This window comes from Dysidea avara, chromosome 10 (assembly GCF_963678975.1).
Source record: "Dysidea avara chromosome 10, odDysAvar1.4, whole genome shotgun sequence".
Classification (NCBI taxonomy): domain Eukaryota; kingdom Metazoa; phylum Porifera; class Demospongiae; order Dictyoceratida; family Dysideidae; genus Dysidea; species Dysidea avara.
The window spans coordinates 8558683-8581278 of NC_089281.1; the positions used below are offsets into that span (position 1 = coordinate 8558683).

Consider the following 22596-nt stretch of genomic DNA (forward strand, 5'->3'; position numbering starts at 1 on the left):
CTTCATGATAAATCTGAATGTCTTCTTTGCTTTCCATGTAGGCTGAGTACCTATTCAAACACAATCCACAAATTGACTGATCTTTTCAACCCACACACAATGGACATGTAATGTATATATTTACCCAGAGTCAAATATTTGTAGTAATATGTATGATATAAAACAAAGTTGTGTATAACAATGGGTTTCTAATACTCAAAAAGCAACCATAGATCCATCCTTTCAACATACAACAGCCATTACAATACTATAATTTATATTTATGTAAGTTTGAAATTTTAATGAAAACAAAATACCACCTAAGAGGTATGTTAACAGCATCCTCCCTTCTTTGGCTTATCCACGCTGATGGTTGATTCCACTTTTACTGTGCCCTGGGACCTTGTTTGTCCACTATCAGGTCCCATATTCTTTTTGATCTCTGATGCCATCGTCATAAATGCCTGCTCCACATTGGTAGCATTTTTTGCACTGGTTTCCAAAAATGGCACCTGTAGTTGGTCTGCGTATTCCTAAACAAGAAAAGGATGTTCACTTTTTTGCTACAAAGGTTTCTTATGCTTTACCTTAGCTGTTGTAAAGTCAACAACTTTCTTGTTGGTCAAGTCACACTTATTACCAACCAGTAATTTGCTGACATTCGTGCTGGCATATCGATCTATTTCCTGAAGCCATTGTTTTACATTTGTAAAGGATTCCTGGTGACAGTGTTTGAAAACTGAAGCAAACAAAATGATCAGGACTCACTTGATCTGTGACATCATACACAATAATAATCCCATGTGCACCTCTGTAGTAACTGGATGTGATTGTCCTAAACCTTTCCTGTCCTGCTGTATCCCACTATTAAGTGAAACAGTAGTACATTCACAATATGCATAAGAATAGCCACAGTTAATTAATAACATTTAACAGCCACAACGCTTACAATTTGTAACTTGATGGTCTTTCCATCCAGATCTATCGTCCGAATTTTCTATCATAACATTGGTTAAATTCATGCTAAAACAAGCTGACACAGCTAACTTACAAAGTCTACTCCAATTGTACTGATATAACTTTCTGTGTATGTGTCATCCTAGTGAACAATGAAACAGCAAAGTTGACATTTTGCAATATGCCATATATGATGACAAGGCAAAATTAGGTTGTAACTCACTGCAAATCTCAATAGTAAGCAGGACTTGCCAACACCTGAGTCACCAATCAGTAACAGCTTGAATAAATAATCACTAAAGGGGCGGATACAGTATGTAATGTAAGGCATTAATTAGAACTACAAATAAACAAAACCATTGCGTACAAAGAAATTCCACTTGGTGGTATCCCACAAAGATTATTTACGTTGAAACACCTCTAGGGCCGTTTTAAAGCCACCACAGAACACTAGTTATCAAGGACACACTTCTTATTCAAACCCACATAAGCCGCCCAACTTGTAACTTGACGGAAACGGTAAATTCAATCAACCAAACAGAGCGTAACCAAGACCCTGTTTCTTTTCAGTCGTTCACAAACGACAACGAAAGATTAATAACTCACTATTCGGGATTCATGGTGGCGAATGTTCCACTAAACGTACACTAAGTGACAACTTATAACTCAACACAAAATTGTTCCTCTTCTCTACTATTCCTTGTGTTAATCTCAGTGAAGAAGCGAAGGGACTGGTGCGGATGAGTAATATAAAATCACGTGAGGGGTAGTCGAAACGTTTTCTGGTAGAATACGGAGAAGGACGCATAAAACATCTGATTGTCGCAACAGTTGCATTGGTTGTGGTATATATTTCTCACGCACACAGTTGAAACAGTCTATCTACTACTGCATTGGAATTAGTGGCGGAGTTCAGTCTGACCACATGGACACGCCGGAGTTTTGAGCTGCTGCTTGGGAAGCCTAGAGTATTCCATTTACCATGTGTAATGCTGTCCACATGATGTAAGCCGATTATGGAACCATGAGGTAAAGATCAACACATGACAAGAAATGGCATTTCAGTGATCTGAATCCTAGCTGGTACATTTAGGGGGCATCTCCAAACTGATTTTGGTACACTTAACGTCATAATGACGCTAACTTCAGACCCCCCTCCCCCCTCCTTAACGTCACACTATGAAAACAATGCATTGGCAATAGAAGCACAAAATGTTATATTCTTTACCTGAAAACATAGTCTACAAACAGTATAGCTGTTTAATCACGTCACTTTCTCTGTTCTATTGCTGTTTACACTATAACTGCTTTAATAAAAATTAATAACGTCATGGGCTGAACCCCCCTCCCCCCTTAACGTCATTATGACGTTAAGTGTACCAAAATCAGTTTGGAGATGCCTCCTTAGACCCAATTAAGTCCCAACCCTGGTCCTTGAAGAGGGTATCCATTTTGATGTCACTCCAGGTGTATGCATCACCTAGAACCAAAGAACTGGCATCAAGAAGAAAGCTGCAATGGCCATGGGATATCATATAAAAACATATGTATGGGATTTGTCAAATAAAGCATTTTCAGGTGGTCAACATTTTTAAATTTTTCAGAAACACTGGGTTAAACTTTTAAAAATTAAGAATTGTGCATTAAATAAATCTAATATCTGTTAATATCTTTTTTGAAACCTCAGCTTGATATTATATGATAAAACAGGCTGATCATAAAATCTCATCATTCGTTGTCCAATGGAAAATACATGTATTTTACACTGCATACAAAAACACTAATTTACAACCTTTAACTCACAAAATCACTATAGCACATCATACAACAAAAGAAAGTCCTTGAATTTCTATCCAATGCCAACCGTACAAATAGGAAAATGTTGTCATAGCGACAGTTATTTACTGCTGATGATGACATAATACACACTCCATACTCTAACCTATTAGAAAATTTAATTATCTCAGCAGTAAAATCCCAATTTACAAGTTGTTAATCTCAACCAAATTTGCTAAAGTTGGTATCATTCTACGCAGCGAAGGATGCTTAGTAAGACTCCGACCGTACAAAAATTGTTAAGCAGGTTAGTTTACAGATACATGTTGAAAAACATTTATTCTTGACTGTATTTTCATGATCATGCAGTCAAGATTGGTTTCCAATTTTGATTGTTGACTTTCATTGAAAATTTGTTGACCCGACTCCATTTATTCTTGCTATATTTTCCTGGAAAATAACAGCTTGACTGTAAATTCAACCGCCTTGATTGTTGACTTTCGCTTTTGAATGTGCATAGTACAGTGGTACCAAGAGTTCATAATATATAGTAGCTACTAATATGAACTCTTGGTGGTACCCCCTTTAAGCTGCACTTCAATATCACCAAATGACCAATATAGTTGTGCTGCTAGTGGCTTGGCAATATCACTTTGAAACTCTACCTGTATGGTTGTTTGCACCACAGAGTTAACCCAGTACACCTAAGTCCCACTCTTGATTTGGCTATTATTGTAAGTAACACATGCACTCAGCATAGCACATAGTTTTTTTTTTTGTAGTCTTTCTTTAGTTGTGTATAATGGTATAAAGTTCCAAAAACAGATACCCTCTGCTGCGTAATGACATCGACTAGTGCACATGACCTCAATGCAACCTTAGTCTTGTCACCCAGGCTCTTATTCAAGCATTCTCATCAATTATAAATGTGCTCATTTTATAAGTGGTCATTAATATAAAAAACTTATATCCATGTTTGAGGAAGGAACTTGGTGACAAGAACTAGCTCAAGGAAATGCTTATAAATATGTAATTCTATAAATCTATGCTGTGACAATGTATGGCTATGCTACACTTAAGTACACATTTTGAATTGTCTCAATGATTTTTTCTGTGAATGCTATCCCACTAGGGACCTATGAGAAGGCTTAAAACCTATACGAAGTGGTGACTTTAAGCAAGGGTACATATAGGGCTCTTGATAATCTATTAGATTGATTGCTACATCATACACACAGAGATGGTAGAATAGCGGAGTAACTACGACAAATGTTTTACCAACCACAACTGAACTTCGAGCTTATCTCACCAATGATGCCATGAAATTAAGAGACCAGATACTTGAGCAATCTACACAACTTTATATTGAAGCATGGACTATAAATCAACAATTGGGATGGCCAACAGAATGTATAGGTGACAACAAGTGTGTATTGCTACCAATTTTAATGTCACTGCCTGGCACAAATGTCATCACCCAAGAACATGAAAAGAAGGTAAACTAACTTAACCCTTGCATGACTCCAAAGTTGTCTGCAAAAACGATAATCATGCAAGGGATTCTCTTGCTTTTTTTATTTCTTTTAACTCATCTATATGGACACTTACTGTGCCTAAAGTACTATTAGGCCGTGCAAAGTTAATTATATGTTTCTGGTCCTACCAATCCCCCAAAATTGACCAGGCTTGGATATATATATATATATTTTGCAACTTTTTGATGTGGTACGCTACATTTGACATAGCAGCACATGGAATACAATGTTAATGTATAAAGTTAGTGAGTGTTTACAAGGCATGAAAAGTATTATAAATTATTGTATGGTGATTGTGCAATTCATTCAGTAAAAAAATTGGCCAGGAAGGGAACCAGAAACATATAATTAACTTTTCGTGGCCTTAGAGAAGTAGCTAAATTTGGAGTAACCTGCATGAAAATTTTCATCTTACCTGGTCATTAAGCTTTGCAGGATCGTGCCCGATTCAGATACATTAAGTTTTGTTTGCACAGGCTTCTCTCTTGCATCCCCTGGTCTTGCAGTGGTATAGTAAACTGCAAAGTCCTGTACTGGATACCACTACTGAATCTACATGTCTCATGGGGTGTAGTAACAGTAATAATAGAAAGTTACAACACAATGATTACAGTAGATTACTTGTGTTTCACTGAAGGCCTGTAGCAATGTGCATGTGCTATAATAAAGCCAAAAATTGGTTTGATTAAAATTTCGGGTATATAGGAGTGGTGTTACAACAATTATAGCAAGATGAATTATTTGGGTTAAAGTGCATGTGTTCGTAAATCACTGACTTGATTGTGTTAAACCTTAAACACATTCCACAGCTCCAGAAGTTATGAATTTTGTTAGCTATTTGGAGAATAATTTTAAAGCAATTTCTGATCTAGTCCTGTTATTGCAAAAGTTAACAATTCAAATGTTGAATTAAGCACTTGGCTACTTTAAAGATTTCATGAAGAAGAGTATAGTATATTATATATACATCAAGCAAATAATTAAACTTTAATTTCAGGAAATATGTGTTCAGTAATCTACTGTGTTGTCTCCAGGACCTGCAAGGAGGCTAACAGTATAAGCCTGTGAAGTAGGGAGTCAGAAATCTGTAGCTGAAAACTATGCTGAATGCAGAAAGAATCCCAGACCAGGTGGTGACTTCATCCACAGACAGCTGCAGTTTAGGCAAGTTCCTGAGGAGTCACACAACCTGGGATCTTGGATTTCCTCTGCATTCAGCCTGTACTTATTGGAATAATTTTCTTGCTGCACAGCAGATGTGGTGGAGCAGGCCAATGCAGTGGAATTTAAATAAAAGCAACAGACATGAATGCTATGCTCTAGTTCTGGGAGTCTGGAGGCATTCCCAAAGGAAAACTTTCAGATATTAGACACTTGTTGTATGCTACTTATAGTACTTGCAGTTTTAGATATCATATAATCATGGTTGTTCTATTAGAGTGGTTGTACAGTAACTCAATTTCTTTTCACTCAACAAACTCTGTAATATTATGTTGGCAATTGCTAGATAAGAAATCCCTCCAACTGAACTTCTGCCTGATAGGCTAGATATGAGCAAGAGTGAATAGTAAGAATTAGCTCTCTTTCTTGGTAAGACTGTACTACGGCCATAAGAGTAATTACTGATCAGCATGGTACAAAGGACTTGCACTATAGCTCTTTTGATAGCTCCTAGCTGCTGGAAACATGTTAGGAAATACACCTATGTCTATAGTATGTTCACATTGAGCTGAATCCTCAAAAACATTTAATAACTCATGGATGCAATTACACACGATCTTGAAATTTGGCTCATTTGTAGTACTACTTGACCCGCTAAAAATATTTCAAAATCTTTTTGTTCAAATATTTGACATAATATTTACGGCCAATCAAAATTTTTGCAATACATTTCCTATGGGGAAGCCATATAAGTACAGTGTCCTTTACAGCCCTTTCCTGAACTTGCAATTGAGCCAAACCGTACATGTCTGTTGTTGACACCTTTGCTGTTACCAATAATCATCTGGTTGGCTGAAATGTTAACTCTGTTGAGAAAAAATCAAGTTTTAATTTTTAGCTGTTTTTCAGGATTCAGCTCAACGTGAACATACTATAGGATTTGCAAAAAGATACCACCTTCAGTTTCACACACAAAATTTGACCCATATTTTGAGCTTTGAAATTTCATAACTTCTCTATCATTGCATACAATTACCTCAGTGAAGATACAGTATCTGCAGGCTTCACTTCGTTGTAAATTAAGAGCAACTTTATTAGTTTAAGGAGTTAACTGCTATAAGATTTTGTATATGCTATATGGCATGTAAAATGAGTGGAAAGTGAGAAGTAAGGAGCATACATGAGGAGGCAGCCTAGCGGAGCAATATTCCCACCCCCATTTTCTAACACAAATAGCATATCATGTCTATTAAAAGTTAAGTATACACACTGATGATCATATCTACTGAAAATCACCCCAGGTATCACGATAATATGGCCCATATATTATCTAGACTATATGCTTTAATTAAGGTGTGGAAATCAAATTTCATGGAGCCACGCCCCTCGGTTATAGAAATTAGGCGTAATGCACGAAAAAACGAAACAGAAACTGAATGGATAAACAGAGAGTCTCAGACGACTGTATACGTTCCTACAGAATTTCTAGTCTACATAATATCTTTATTGGGTACAATTGCGACACGTTTCTCAGAAACTGCGAAGTGTGTGCGAAACACCATTACTGTGGAGGTAATTTGTGTGGCCTTACTACCACGATAGCGATGAAGATTGTGTAAAAAACTAACTGAAGGCGAGTGGACAACACGTGAGACGATTATCCTTTCCACATCCGATGACGTCATCAAAGCCGGTAGGAATGTTGGAGTACTTGCGCAATATAACACAACTTGGTCTGTGACCAACAACTAGATTAAACCCTGAGCAACTAGGAAAGATTTTACAACAGATGGAACATCTACAGATACTACATGTTCAGTGGAGTAATGAGATAGTACAATTGCTCACGCTAGTTGGATCAAAGCTTGAAGAACTTAATACGGTTTATTGTTATTTACTATTACAAATCATCAGGTGTCCCTGACTCCATGGGGTCATGGCTACATCACTGGACATCAAAGCAATTTACACCAAAAGAAATTGAACATCATAATGACAACACACAATGATCATTTGTGACCGGATTTCACATAACAAGGCTTCCACACACACAAAATCAAACTTACGTTTTTACCAGAAATCATGCAGAAATGGATTGCTGGCCTAATACACTATCATATTCCACACTGTACTTCCTTCTGAGTTCAGGACTAGCAAGTCTGGTTTCTGTGGCAGCTTTCTTCCGACCCTGTCAAAGCCACGAGTGGGAGATTGGTGCCATTGAATGGCCATGGCTTTGTGATAATGGTGTGTAGTGAGCTGGGACTTCATAGAGAGCTCGCCAATAGTGTTCTCAGTCAATTTGGAGTGATTTGAGGGCCATGGAGGGCCATGGAGAGCCCAAACTTGAGAAAAGCTTCCCAAAACAGGGCTAATTTTGGGTATCAGAAATGTATACACCCACTCAGTGATAGCTAGTAAATAGATGCATACTTAGTGCAAATTTTGTTTGCACAGCTGTAGGCACTGGGAAGTTATTACACAATGATTACTTAAAATCGCCATATCTCGAACGAAGCTTTGTGCGTCGAAGCCGGGTTTTGTCAAATTCAGTCACATTTATTCAAGGAGGATATGATACTGGATGAGTGGCACAAGTCGCAATCTATACTTGACCATCTGGTCATGTTGGTCACCTCAAGTTGTACAACAAGAGATTTAAAATGCCTCTGAATCTTGCCCCTGTACTGCCAGTGTTTCAGATAGAGTTTAGTCAAACAGCTAGCCTTCCATATGTCACTGCTAGCAAGTTTGGATTACTATAGGACTGAATAGAGATGTGTTACTATTGACAGTCTGTATAGTTACTGTGGAAGATGTTTCATAAGGCGTCATTGAAACAGAAACCATCAAGTGTTCACAACGATTGGTTAAATCACAGGATTAGCAGTCTTGACTTTGTGACTGAGTTTGATGTATCTTTTTATAAATTTGGTGATACAGAGTTTGTCTCAATTAATTCCAAACACTTGGTACAGCTAGCTGTTACATGTCCTAACCTTCAGCAACTGAACTTAGAGAATAACAAACATTGTTTGAAAAGTTTGCGAGGTCTACTTACCACCGATTGCTAGTTCTTGTCACAACCTACAAGGACTAAACTTGATGGGTATACCAGTTGAAGAGGTGGACAATCAGACACAATTCAGTGTGGGAAATATTGAGTGATATGAAGTTGACCCACCTAGCAGTAGAGTTGTGCGTCCTGTTACCGTCTACAGAAGACAACCAATAAAATTTGTTTCAGAAATTTTCTAGGTTGCAAGCATTGCAAACAAAGATGTCTTGTGACAAATGTACAAATAAATTTGTAGACAAAAGCTTGTTGATACTATCTCATTTTCCATTACTTATCCACTATATAAATAATGCATATGGCTGCAACCATAACACTGCGCTACAGGACATTCTCACCAACTGTAAGATGCTCAAGTATTTAACACTTAAGCAAGACGTGATTGTACTCCACACCCTAGTTCTCAGTATCTGTAATTTGCAACAGTTGTGTGTAGACAGTAGTGTTGCTGATCTTTCAGATACCTTCATGAAAGCAATATCATCCCACGGTGGACTGGTACATGTAGTGTTGTGTGTTGACTCGGTGACAACCAATGGTGCTCATGTGTTAGTGGAGAACTCCCCTGAATTGATGACGTTTCATGCCTATATTGACTTTTTTGATCCCAAAACGTATACAACATAATATAGAGCTCTTGAGGCTACCCTCAAACTTATAATGGCCCACAGAAAACTGTTTAATCAGGAAGCTTCAAGGTGCTTGCAAATGAAGATTACATAGATCCACGTGAAAAAGACCATTTCTCAGACTTGATGTCATTGTGGCACACACCTACAGTTTTTTAATATATAATTACTTTACAGCATGCATAACTGGTATATTTGCAAACACACTAACAATTCTTCTAGTTAAGTTGTTGTATACAGAAAATCCATTGCCCAGTTAAACCCTGTGTCAATGCATGCATGGCCACAGGCTGCATTAAGTATAGTTATAGTAATTACTGCTTAGTGATTATATGGTCATACAGCTGAACCTGCCTCATCCACCATTGCTTTGTATAGATAGAGACCATCTCTCTAAATACTAAACTTTCCAATTGAGAAATTTATACACTAATTGACCTGTTTAAAATAATCACCTGCCTATTGAGACCAAGAAATTTTGGTAACCAGCATATACATGTTTCACTGCAGGAATTCATTTCCTTCATTAGAGAGATGTCTGCCTGGTAATGTAATATCAGAAACTCATAAGTGCAGCAAATAAATTATAATGATGGTATATATTGTAAACCTTGAGGGTGTATATGGTGCATACATTTGTGACTAGAATAAGTGGATCCAGGGTTTGGCAAGACAGAAGTGCTTTAAATTGATGCACGGAAGATCCGAAAGCTAACATACTCAAATTTTAGTGTAGTTTATAGTGTCCAGTATCTGTATGATAGTTTATCTTTTCTGAGTGACCTTAAGATCAGTGCCAGTTATGATATTCATGAGTGACTTGTGACCTTATCGCTGTGCCAGACACTACAGTATGTAAAGAGCAGTCACTATTCAGTACATTCATAGTAGCACAGCAACATGCTAATATATAGGCAGGCTCATGATAGTATGGAATCTACTTGAGAAGTTATAAATACAATATTGCATGTGGTGACTGCTCTATTAGAGTATCTTGAGCATTGATGAATTTCGAAGTGTTTGCCCATGCATGATTTAGAGGGGAAGGGGGTGCATGTCCCTAGCCTCATTTGGCAGTTGGTTGCCTGATGCACGACATATAACACTATATTATTTTACGTGGGAGGGTTCTGCAAAATTCAGTGGTAAAGTTAAAGGGATCTCTTTATGTTCATCTTGGATCCACTCCTGTATAATATGCTTGTCCACTACTTTGTTACCTGATATTATGATGATCACAAAAGTTGACTATGTACTGCACAATGCTCACATATCAACTATAGATCATGCTGTATTGTATGATATACTGGAGTGCCATTTGTTACACATGAGTCCTACTTCTTTACTACATATACAACTGTGGTGCTTACCATCATGGTGCTTACCTACCCCCAGCACATACATGCATAGCTACTTGCTGTACTAGAGGAAAGGAACATTACATTTCCCTGAAATAAAAGAAGCAGCTCAACCCATGCATAAAATTATACTGCCAGTTGGTAAAACTGATACAATGGACTAACAGTGTTACATGACAAAATACAATTTCATGATTACAAAAATTCTATTCCAACTGATATGTATAGTGACTGTTCAATATGATAGATCTTGTACAGGTCACTAATATCACCCCTTGAGGGGACAATTATACTCATAGCAATGGAAGGTATATAGAAGAATTCCTCCTCTGTATAAAATGACATCATAAAATCACTAGCTTAACTTACATATAATTATGTTGCTGTAACATTTAAATAGATTTAGTACATGTTTCCCAGTTCCTAAGATATGTTATGCTGGGAGGGAAGCGGCATACGTTGGCACATTGTGAGGGGGTGAGCAGAGCAATGTCAGAATAGTAGCAAGCATCACAAAATGTTGTACAACATGCATTAGGACAAGGTGGTACAGTGAATGGTGGTGGTCTATGATAAGAGTAAATCATAACCAGTTGTTCAATAGTAACACTTATTGACTACATGGCTTGTACTTGTTCCTAGGATTATTACAGAATGTAGAGGAGCAAGTAGGGGAACACACTAGCAATATAAAGTTAGGAATAAGTAGCACAACCACAAATACTACCTGGAGCACAGCCAATTTTAGTACTGTGACAAGCAACCAAACCATTCTTGGAGTATGTGCTGTACATCCAGACATGAGGAGGACACAAAATATAACAAATTTAACAACACTACCATGTGTTATAGTCTTTTTTGAACATGTCTCCTGGGAATAGTTTCTTGCCATTAACTTTACACACTGTAGTGGACCATAGAGTATACACGATCATGTGATCACACACTACATGCTCACCACACACAGGACAGCATTGTCCAGGAGGAACAGCAGTACCTACTCCATGGGCACAGTCTGGTAGCAGACATAATACTGCCTGTAGTGGTAAATTAAGTTGGAACAATTACATAGTTATGACAACACTGTGATGAAATACAACACATGCAACTATTTGTTGTGGTGTAGCTAAACATGTGACTAGCTACAAACATTGTGGGTGATGAAGTGGATTGGATGACATGTCAGTACCACACCAGCAACAAACACTAAACACACAGTACTATCCTACAGTAATGCCTAAAGCCCTCTAGTCAGCTCAGTCTAGATCTGCTCTGGAGGGTAAAACTATATCCATAGCTATAGCCGAAGAGCCAGTCCATAACAAAGAAGCAGCTAGGTTATGGTGTAAGGCAAAGGATTCTACAAGCACAATAGTATGATCATATATGCATACTGAACAGTTTTACAAATATACATATAGCTATCATTCAAGCTTTACACACTTTCTCATCCTGTAGTTATACTTACACTCACTATACGTACAGCACTGCATCTATAATTTTGGTGACTCAATTGTGGTATGTGTATATAGCTGTGATGGTATCTGTTGGTCCATTGTAGTTAATAATTAGATTAACAATTACATTGTTTGTGCACTTTCATTGTTTAGACTTATGGAAAGGTTTCACACATTTCTTGTTGATGGTATCAATGAGCTGACCAGAGGGACAGCCACATCCTGGCTCACACTCTGAAGTACAGACCAGATTAGGTTTAGTACAAGTAGCAGGACAGCCGGTTGGAACACTTGACCTTGTATTGGACATGAACCTGTAGAACAGGATGAGAGAGTATATAATGTTGGCACTAATTTGAATGGTTGATGGTAAGGAGTAATAAATAAGCTTCTAAAAGTATAACTTTTGAACTACAACAGTAATACAAATATTATAGCTAATATTGAGCTATAGACTCAGACATCATTACTTTAAGGCACTAGTCTTGCCACTATGAAATTTTATCATATGCACTGTTACACTATTGATGTTGTAAATAATTCTATGAAGGGAATGCATGCACAAATGTAATAAAGACAACATTTATGCTGTACCTCTCTATTTATACAACAACTAGTGCCAATGCTTTGTGCTACTGTCTCAATGCATATTTACAGAAGGAGGGGTGTAAATTCAGAACTTGTTGATATGAGGTAGACACGCGGAGTCCTCAGTGCTTATCACATCCCATGATGGGGGAATGCTAACTGAGTCACTTCTTATACATGTAAATGATAACTGCAATAATGAAATTAGAGGCGGTGGGGTAAATGGGGTAAAAAGGGATGCGGGCGGGGATGAGAAACAATTAATCAAGTTTGCCTGGCCTAATAGTGACTGATCTCCACACTGGTAAGCTTCACCAGCATACACACTCTGACACTACTTAAATACAGAGATGTCTCCAGGATTAATGATTGCATGTGGTAGTGGCAAAAGTATACACCATGAACTGCATGTGATCACACAAATGTGAACACACATGTATGTTATGTTACTTATATGTACTAAAGCACATATTATCCTAGTGACTATATATACTGCTCCAAAGATAATCCATTCCAAAAAGTTCACCACACTTTCCATCAATTTTGAGCTCTACTAACCAGGCCTGCTGTAGTTAGTTATGTGTCTGTTTATTCATGTCAGATAGGCTACATGCATATAGCACATGACTTTTTGAGATGGGTGCATGGGAGGGAAACAGTGAGAGCAGTCATGAGCTGTTGCATGTGTTGAGATCATGAATGAATAGATCGTCTGTCAATGTATTTTCACTCACTTTTGCATAGAAGTGTCTTCTTCCTTCAACACTATCTAATCTAATCCAAAACAGCCAAGCTGTAAAAAAACAGTGCGGCCCTGAGAAAGGCTATGGTGAAAAAAGATGTGAAATCCAAGGTGGCGGCCAAGAAATGGCTGTGATGGTAGGTTAATGGTAAAAAATTTAATAACAACAATTCAAGTGAATTTTGTGCCAAGACCAAGCGGCACCAAATTCACCTGAATTGTTGTTATTAAAATTTTTACCATTAACCTACCATCACAGCCATTTCTTGGCCGCCACCTTGGATTTCACATCTTTTTTCACCATAGCCTTTCTCAGGGCCGCACTGTTTTTTTACAGCTTGGCTGTTTTGGATTAGATTTCACTTCTTTTTGTATTTGTATACCCCAAAGCCGGCATATGGCCGGCTTTAGGGCTTTTTAACCTGTCATTTTTTCTTTACTACAGGAAGAAGAAAAGATGAAGCAGGGTGATTTCTTTGTAGCTGACCTCTCTGCAAGGTGATCCTTCTAGCTGATCTCTCTACTGGATGACTTGTTTGTAGCTGAACTCTCTACAGGGTGATTTGTTTGTAGCTGAACTCTCTACAAGGTAATTTCTTCTAGCTGATCTTTCTACAGGGTGATTTGTTTGTAGCTGAATTCTCTACAGGGCGATTTGTTTGCAGCTAAACTGCTGAACTCTCTACAATGTAACTTCTTCTAGCTGAACTCTCTACGGGTGGCTTGTTTCTAGCTGAACTCTCTACAGGGTGATTTGTTTCTAGCTGAACTCTCTACAAGGTAACTTCTTCTAGCTGATCTTTCTACAGGGTGATTTGTTTCTAGCTGAATTCTCTACAGGGCAATTTGTTTGCAGCTGAACTCTCTACATGGTAGTTTCTTTGTAGCTGAACTCTCTACAATGTGACTTCTTCTAGCTGAACTCTCTACAGGGTGACTTGTTTCTAGCTCATCTCTCTACAGTGTAACTTGTTTCTAGCTGAACTCTCTACAGGGTGATTTGTTTGTAACTGAATTCTCTACAAGGTAACTTCTTCTAGCTGATCTTTCTACAGGGTGATTTGTTTGTCTCTACAGGGCAATTTGTTTGCAGCTGAACTCTCTACATTGTAGTTTCTTTGTAGCTGACCTCTCTACAATGTAACTTCTTCTAGCTGAACTCTCTACAGGGTAACTTGTTTCTAGCTGAACTCTCTACAGGGTGATTAGTTTGTAGCTGAACGCTCTACAAGGTAACTTCTTCTAGCTGATGTTTCTACAGGGTGATTTGTTTGTAGCTGAATTCTCTACAGGGCGATTTGTTTGCTGCTGAACTCTCTACAATGTAACTTCTTCTAGCTGAACTCTCTACGGGTGACTTGTTTCTAGCTGATCTCTCTACAGGGTGACTTGTTTCTAGCTGAACTCTCTACAGGGTGATTTGATTGTAGCTGAACTCTCTACAAGGTAACGTCTTCTAGCTGATCTTTCTACAGGGTGATTTGTTTGTCTCTACAGGGAAATTTGTTTGCAGCTGAACTCTCTACATGGTAGTTTCTTTGTAGCTGAACTCTCTACAATGTAACTTCTTCTAGCTGAACTCTCTACAGGGTGACTTGTTTCTAGCTGAACTCTCTACAGGGTGATTTGTTTGTAGCTGAACTCTCTACAAGGTAACTTCTTCTAGCTGATCTTTCTACAAGGTGATTTGTCTGTAGCTGAATTCTCTACAGGGAAATTTGTTTGCTGCTGAACTCTCTACATGGTAGTTTCTTTGTAGCTGAACTCTCTACAATGTAACTTCTTCTAGCTGAACTCTCTACAGGGTGGCTTGTTTGTAGCTGAACTCTCTACAAAGTAACTTCTTCTAGCTGATCTTTCTACAGGGTGATTTGTTTGTAGCTGAACTCTCTACAAGGTAACTTCTTCTAGCTGAACTCTCAACAGGGTGACTTGTTTCTAGCTGATCTCTCTACAGGGTGACTTGTTTCTAGCTGAACTCTCTACAGGGTGATTTGTTTGTAACTGAACTCTCTACAAGGTAACTTCTTCTAGCTGATCTTTCTACAAGGTGATTTGTCTGTAGCTGAATTCTCTACAGGGCAATTTGTTTGCTGCTGAACTCTCTACATGGTAGTTTCTTTGTAGCTGAACTCTCTACAATGTAACTTCTTCTAGCTGAACTCTCTACAGGGTGACTTGTTTGTAGCTGAACTCTCTACAAGGTAACGTCTTCTAGCTGATCTTTCTACAGGGCGATTTGTTTGTCTCTACAGGGAAATTTGTTTGCAGCTGAACTCTCTACATGGTAGTTTGTTTGTAGCTGAACTCTCTACAATGTAACTTCTTCTAGCTGAACTCTCTACAGGGTGACTTGTTTGTAGCTGAACTCTCTACATGGTAGTTTCTTTGTAGCTGAACTCTCTACAATGTAACTTCTTCTAGCTGAACTCTCTACAGGGTGACTTGTTTCTAGCTGAACTCTCTACAGGGTGATTTGTTTGTTGCTGAACTCTCTACAAGGTAACTTCTTCTGGCTGATCTTTCTACAGGGTGATTTGTTTGTAGCTGAATTCTCTACAGGGCGATTTGTTTGCAGCTGAACTCTCTACATGGTAGTTTCTTTGTAGCTGAACTCTCTACAATGTAACTTCTTCTAGCTGAACTCTCTACAGGGTGACTTGTTTCTAGCTGATCTCTGTACAGGGTGACTTGTTCCTAGCTGAACTCTCTACAGGGTGATTTGTTTGCATCTGAACTCTCTTACATGGTGGTTTCTTTGTAGCTGAACTCTCTACAAAGTGACTTCTTCTAGCTGATCTATCTACAGGATGACTTGTTTCTAACTGAACTCTCTATAGTGTTATCTGTTCATAGCGGAACTTTCTACTGGGTGATTTATTTGCAGCTAAACTCTTTGCATGATTGTTTCTTTGTAACTGAACTCTCTACAAGGTAACTTCTTCTAGTTGATCTCTCTACAGGGCAATTTGTTTGTAGCTGAACTCTCTACATGATGGCTTCTTTGTAGCTGAACTCTCTATTAGGTACCTTCTTCTAGCTGATCTGACTACAGGGTGACTTGTTTGTAGCTGAATTCCCTACAGAATAACTTACAATGTAATATAACTGAGTAAATTATAAATGCAGCTGAATGCTTTATTAGGGTGACTGTTCTATTAGAGTATCTCGATCTCGCATTTGCTGCACCTAGTTGCCTTTCGAATCATAACTCAGTGATTTGTAATCTGATTCTTCTGTACTACTGCAAGTACTTTCTATGATGATTATTCCAGCTACATACTGATTTTCAGCTCGTTGCTCTAAGCGGTTTGCCTGGTAGACACGAAAACTAATAGTTTTTTTATTCATAAAAATCGATCGCGTAATTTTGACACAGGTTGGGTTTCGTGTCATATCTCCGTGGTCTTTATCCCGATTCGTTTCAAACCACAAAAAGGCACTCCTACGATGGTTGCTCCATCTACATATCAATTTTCAACTGATTCCTCCAAGGCGTTTACCCTGTAGGCGTGACAGACCTTCGACCTTATTTTACGCAAATAATCGGTCATAACTCCGTGAATGTTCATCGGATTCCTACCAAAGTTGGTACGGAGATCCGCCTTAATGAGCCCTTTAAGTGTGCCAAATTTCAGCCATATCCGAGCACGCATTCGTGTTTTATGGCGAATTTTGCGAAGTGTGCGAAATGAAGAAGATGAAGAAGAAGAAGAAGAAAACGAAGAAATTAAAGCGAAATTTTGTTCGCTCGTATCTCGGAAATGGCTGGAGCGATTTTCTTCAAATTTGGTATGTAGACTACCCTAACTGGGCGGCACGTCTCCAGCAAATTTGGTTCCAATCGGATAAGGGATCACAGAGCTACATAGGTGTGAAAATTGCGTTTTCTTTCTTCCTGTTAATATACTCACGGTGTGGCGCGCCGGCTTCTTGGGCCGCACGACACACTATCGTGTGTCTTGATGTTCGCCATTATTAACTGATGGTGGTTGGTGTTGATGCATAGGTGTACAAGGGCTGTGCATGCTTAGGGATACGTAACAGACAGCTTCACTAATCGTGTGTATTTAAACAATTTAAATATTTGCTATAATGTTTGCACCTCCTTCACAATAAAAAAAAAAACTTGGGTGTCAGGCCAGTGCAACGCAGTATTCCATCTGAAAATATGCTTTTCCACCCAAGTATTGATTATAGAGTACTCTATATCCATTAATCATAAATTTAGACTACGTATTACTTAAATGTTACTTGCTCATAAGAATGAAGACCCTAGTATTGGGGTGGTAAGGAAACCACAACCAGTACATATATAGAAATAACAAATATTGTGATAAGTCACAGCACAAGTAAACAGATGCTTTATCTAGTTTTCCTGGATGTATGGTATTATGATGGGTATCTGCACTGCTGTTTGTAATACACTCCTTCTTCAAAGATAATCTTACATGATAATGATCTTGAAGTGTATTAAAGTGTGTGTGTATATTGTGTATGTGTGAGTGTTGTTTCCTTGAGCAAGAAACTTTACTCGCATTGCTCCAGTCTACCCAGCTGTATAATGGTCTGGTGTCAACTGGGAAGCAGCCCACCCAGCTGTAACATCAATGGGTACCTGGTGTTTACTGGGGGAGCAAATGCCCAACTGTCCTTGTCTTGCTTAGCGATGTTAGGGTTGTTGTGGAACTTTAGGTTCCGTGACCTCTCCGTGAGACCTGGACTGTCCTCCTGCGGGTTACTAGTCCTGCCCCAGGAGGATTTGCCTGCACAAGACTCAAGTGCCTGAGTGGTGTACAGGACATATTAAATTCCTCAATTTAGTCAAAAGTGGTGAGGCACTGGCCTGCATGATCCTCACAAATCAACTAGCTATATCTTGCTATGAATATTCTGACATGTACTACTACATACATGTAGTTGACATGCACAAATAATCCACAAGGAAAATTAGTCTTTTTCAACATGATTCACCTCCTGACAAGAAATATTTTGACAAAGCATACTTTGCAAGAAGCACCCCCACATACAGTTCTTGATGTATATAACTGAAACAATGGGTTAACAATGTTACAAAACCAAAAGATACAATTTTTGGGTTATGCAATTTCCAATACTGATATTTAGTGACTGTTCAATATAATGATGTCACTAGATCCTGTACAGGTCACTAATATCACCCCTTGGTGGGACAGTTATACTCATAGCAACGGAAGGTAGAAGAATTCCTCCTCTGTACAAAATGACATCATCATCATATAACTAGACTAGTTTAACTTACATATATGTTGCTGTAACGTTTAACACATGATGCCCAGTTCCTAAGACATGTTAAGGTGGGAGGGAAATGACATACGTTGGCACATTGTGAAGGGGTGGGTAGAGCAGTGTCAGAATAGTAGCAAGCATCACAAAATGTTGTACGACATGCATTAGGACAGGGTGGTACAGTGAATGGTGGTGGTCTGTGATAAGGAGAAATCATAACCAGTTGTTCAGTTGTAACATACTCTTACCGACTACATGGCTTGTACTTGTTCCTAGGATTATTACAGAATGTAGGGGAGCAAGTAGGGGGACACACTAGTATTTACATCATACAAGGAATAAGTAACACAACCATAAATATTACCTGAGGTACAACCGATTTTTGTACAAGCAGCTAAACCATTCTTGGAGCATGTGCTACACATCCATACAGACATGGACACATGAATAATACAACAGATTTAACAGCATTACCATGTGTTACAGTCTTTTTTGAACGTGTCTCCTGGGAATAGTTTCTTGCCATTGACTTTACACACTGTAGTGGGCCAATAGAATATACATGATCATGTGATTACACACTATACATGCTCACCACACACAGGACAGCATTGTCCAGGAGGAACAGCAGTACCTACTCCACGGGCACAGTCTGGTAGCAGACATGACACTGCCTGTAGTGGTAAATTAAGTTGGAACAATTACATAGTTATGACAACACTGTGATGAAATACAACACATGCAACTATTTGTTGTGGTGTAGCTAAACATGTGACTAGCTACAAACATTGTGGGTGATGAAGTGGATTGGATGACATGTCAGTACCACACCAACAACAAACACTACACTAAATTCTACCAATAATGTTGTACTATATTAATTGTTGCAAACTCGTGATACTATACTTAATTGTATATTGCAGTGCAATCCAAAAATAATAATAAATTATGGTATACCTTCCCACTCAATGTGTCACCATACAGTATTAGCTATACACACAGTACTATCCTACAGTAATGTCTAAACCCCTCTAGTCAGCTCTAGATCTGGAAGGTAAAACTATATCCATAGCTACATGTATAGTCAAGTAGCCAGTCCATAACAAAGAACCAGCTAGGCTGTGGTGTTATTCTACAAGCACAATAGAATGATCATGTTGAACAGAAATTTGTGATTCTACTAATATACATAGCTACCAACACACATCACCTACGGTACTGCACTCAATTGAAGTATGTGTACCTGTAATGGTATCTGTACATTGGTCCTTGTAAAATAATAATAATTATTATACTAGACAAACAATTAGATTGTCTGTGTACTGTCATTGTTTAGACTTACTGAACAATCAATGGGACATTGTGAAGGTTTTACACATTTCTTGTTGACGGTATCAATGAGTTGACCAGGGGGACAGCCACATCCTGGCTCACATGCCAAAGTACAGACCAGATCAGGTTTAGTACAAGTAGCAGGACAGGTCCTGCACTGCTGGAACACTTGACCTTGTATTGGACATGAACCTGTAGAACAGGATGAGAGAGTATATAATGTTTGCACTAATTTGAATGGTTGATGGTAAGGAGTAAAAAATAAGCTTAATTTTCAAAGTTTGAACTATATACAACAGTACAAATATTATAGACTCAGACAAATCATTTTGTCTAAATATTTTATGGTGCTAGCATTGCTACTATGAAATTTTATCACATGCACTGTTACACTATTGATGCCGTAAATAATTCAGATGCAGAGCTCCCACAAATACAACATTTATGCCCTATCTATACAACTAGTGCCAATGTTCTATACCGGCTATTACACCATATTGTTTATGCATTACCACGACGTTTCTTTTCACAACTGCGCTTGGACTTGAAGTTGTTTGCATTTCCTCCACATCCCCCATAAAAGAACTGTTCACATTGACCAGTCTTCTTGTTGAAGAAGTAACGTCTAAATAATCCATCGCATGGTCCAACATCACTATCCAGTAGACAAGGGTCTGCAGTATAGCAACATTTTAACTATCTATTAATGATTATAGTGACACTCACTTTTCTTTGTAGAGCCAGTAGCTGAACTGACAACAGTAGCCAGGAACAGTAGGAACAATAGCTGTGGCTGCATCATTTTAAATTCAAACATTGTAACACTATACAAAGTCAACTAAATAGGGCACAGAAACTACATGCTTTTAAACAATATCTGTAAGGTTTCAAATAGACTATAATGCATTTGTAATCTGAAGAAACACGGTATGATGTATATCGTCAGTTCAAGTATACATTTGCTGGAATTTACGGTGGTAGTCAGAAGACATTCAAATCCACATGCATGTAGTTTCCAGTTGCCATGCATTCTAGTAATGAGTAAACACTAGTAATGGATCAAGTAATTTCAAGTTAATATAAGACATATACTTCAGGTTATAGGACTTACTTAGGTATGTAAAGGGCTGCGTGCATGCACACACTCACACTACCTCCTCCGGCAGCTCAGTCATTGCCACCCAGCAAACCAGCACAGATGCATGTGCACCACTCAGGCACTTGAGTCTTGTGCAGGAAAATCCTCCTGGGGCAGGACTAGTAACCCGCAAGAGGACTCCCCAGGTCTCACGGAGAGGTCAAAGTTCCATAACTGCTAAGCAATACAAGGATGGTTGGGCATTTGCTTCCCCAGAAAACACCAGGTACCCATTGATGTTACAACTGGGTGAGCTGCATGCTCCACAGTTGACACCAGACCACCAGGTCCCCATTATATAGTAGGGTTATTCTCTTCTTATGAGCAAGTAACATTTAATGGATATAGAGTACTCTATGATCAGAATGCTTGGGTGGAAAAACATATTTTCAGACAGAATACTGTGTTGTACTGGTCTGACACCTAATTTTTTTTTTTTTGTGAAGGAGGTACAAACATATTAACAAATATTTAAATTGTTTGATTAGTGAAACTGTCTGTTAAATTTCCCTAAGCATGCACAGCCCTTAACACCTATGCACCCACACCACCAACCACCATCAGTTGATAGTGGCAAGCATTAGATAGTGTTGAAGAAAGAAGACTGAGTGAAAATTTGGTATTCTCTAGAGTTAACGATCGAGTACTTGTGAATACTAGCTACTCGTAGTCATACCATGTGACATGTTTTATATACTCGGTTTAAATGATACACACTGTATTAAAGTAATGATGTTAGTGTTCCTGACAAGAAATTATGTAAATCAAACTCTATAACCTTCATTGTGTGACTCCCTGATGGCAAATACATCATGTGAGCTGGGTCATGTGATATTAACGAGTACCAATTTTACTATCCGAATATCAAAATCCTTAACAAGCACTCGAGTATTTGCAGTATTTGTTTCAGCTCTATAGCACTGAAAGTACATTGACAGATGATCTATTCATTCATGATCTCATCGCATAGCTCAAAAGTCATGTGCTATGAGCATGCAGCTTCCTCTTATCCTAAGCCTATATCTGACATGACACATAACTAACTACCTGGCCAGGCTAGTAGAGTTTAAAATTGACAACTGAATTATCTTCGGAGTAGTAATCACTAGGATAATATGTGTTTTATGGAATTAGTATGTATAATTACATAATACATGTGTGCTTACATTATTATGTATGAGTGTGAGTCAGTGTGTGTGATCATATGCAGTTCATGGCGTATATTTTTGCCACTGCTGTATGCAGTCATTGCTGTATTTTAGAGTGTGCATGCAGGTGAAACTTACCAGTGTGGAGATCAATCACTATTATTGTGAGCAGTGTCATGTAGTGTAGCTGAGGTGGTGGTGGAAAAGCAACCTACAATGTGGTGGGGCCTCAACTCTGTTAAAGCAGCTTCATGTATGTGTTCTACTGGTAGAAGCTTATCAGTGCGGCTGACTAAGATAAGAAGTGATTACGCAGTTAAGACAAGCACTAAGGGCTCCACTAGGTGTCTACCTATCAACAAGCCCTGAATTTACATCCTACAAATGAGCCGAACTTTCAAATCATGTGTAATTGCATCCATGAGTTATTAAATGTTTTTGAGGATCCAGCT

At 38.4% G+C, this 22596-nt stretch overlaps 2 protein-coding genes and 2 long non-coding RNA genes across 4 annotated transcripts in view; 2 read left to right on the plus strand and 2 right to left on the minus strand.

Moving 5' to 3' along the window:
* Positions 1 to 167, plus strand: part of LOC136236576 (adenylate kinase 7-like) — a 3289-nt gene extending 3122 nt beyond the window's left edge. The window contains exon 21 of the mRNA XM_066026789.1: positions 42 to 167. Coding sequence (XP_065882861.1) covers positions 42 to 80 — 39 coding nt within the window. The 3' untranslated portion in view covers positions 81 to 167. The remainder of the gene's footprint in view (positions 1 to 41) is intronic.
* Positions 131 to 1729, minus strand: LOC136236578 (ras-related protein Rab-1A-like). Its single transcript, XM_066026792.1, has 7 exons — positions 1543 to 1729; positions 1160 to 1232; positions 1031 to 1078; positions 929 to 976; positions 748 to 843; positions 567 to 698; positions 131 to 512 (listed from the first exon to the last, which is right to left on the minus strand). Exons 1-7 carry the CDS (start codon positions 1554 to 1556, stop codon positions 312 to 314), a joined length of 612 nt encoding a protein of 203 aa, XP_065882864.1. The 5' UTR covers positions 1557 to 1729; the 3' UTR covers positions 131 to 311.
* Positions 1553 to 5738, plus strand: LOC136236583 (uncharacterized). The gene is made up of 2 exons (XR_010692183.1): positions 1553 to 1965; positions 5282 to 5738. It is a non-coding gene; the product is annotated as an uncharacterized lncRNA (long non-coding RNA).
* A 12552-nt stretch (positions 5739 to 18290) lies between these two features.
* Positions 18291 to 18847, minus strand: LOC136268997 (uncharacterized). The gene is made up of 3 exons (XR_010707184.1): positions 18775 to 18847; positions 18540 to 18723; positions 18291 to 18491 (listed from the first exon to the last, which is right to left on the minus strand). It is a non-coding gene; the product is annotated as an uncharacterized lncRNA (long non-coding RNA).
* Positions 18848 to 22596: the final 3749 nt, after the last annotated feature.

Excerpts from the sequence above, each read along its gene's own strand:
- LOC136236578 (XM_066026792.1), bottom strand. Across the intron at positions 977-1,030 it reads GTACAATTGGAGTAGACTTT|AAAATTCGGACGATAGATCT; the intron begins GTAAGTTAGCTG and ends ATGTTATGATAG. Across the intron at positions 699-747 it reads TGTATGATGTCACAGATCAA|GAATCCTTTACAAATGTAAA; the intron begins GTGAGTCCTGAT and ends CACTGTCACCAG.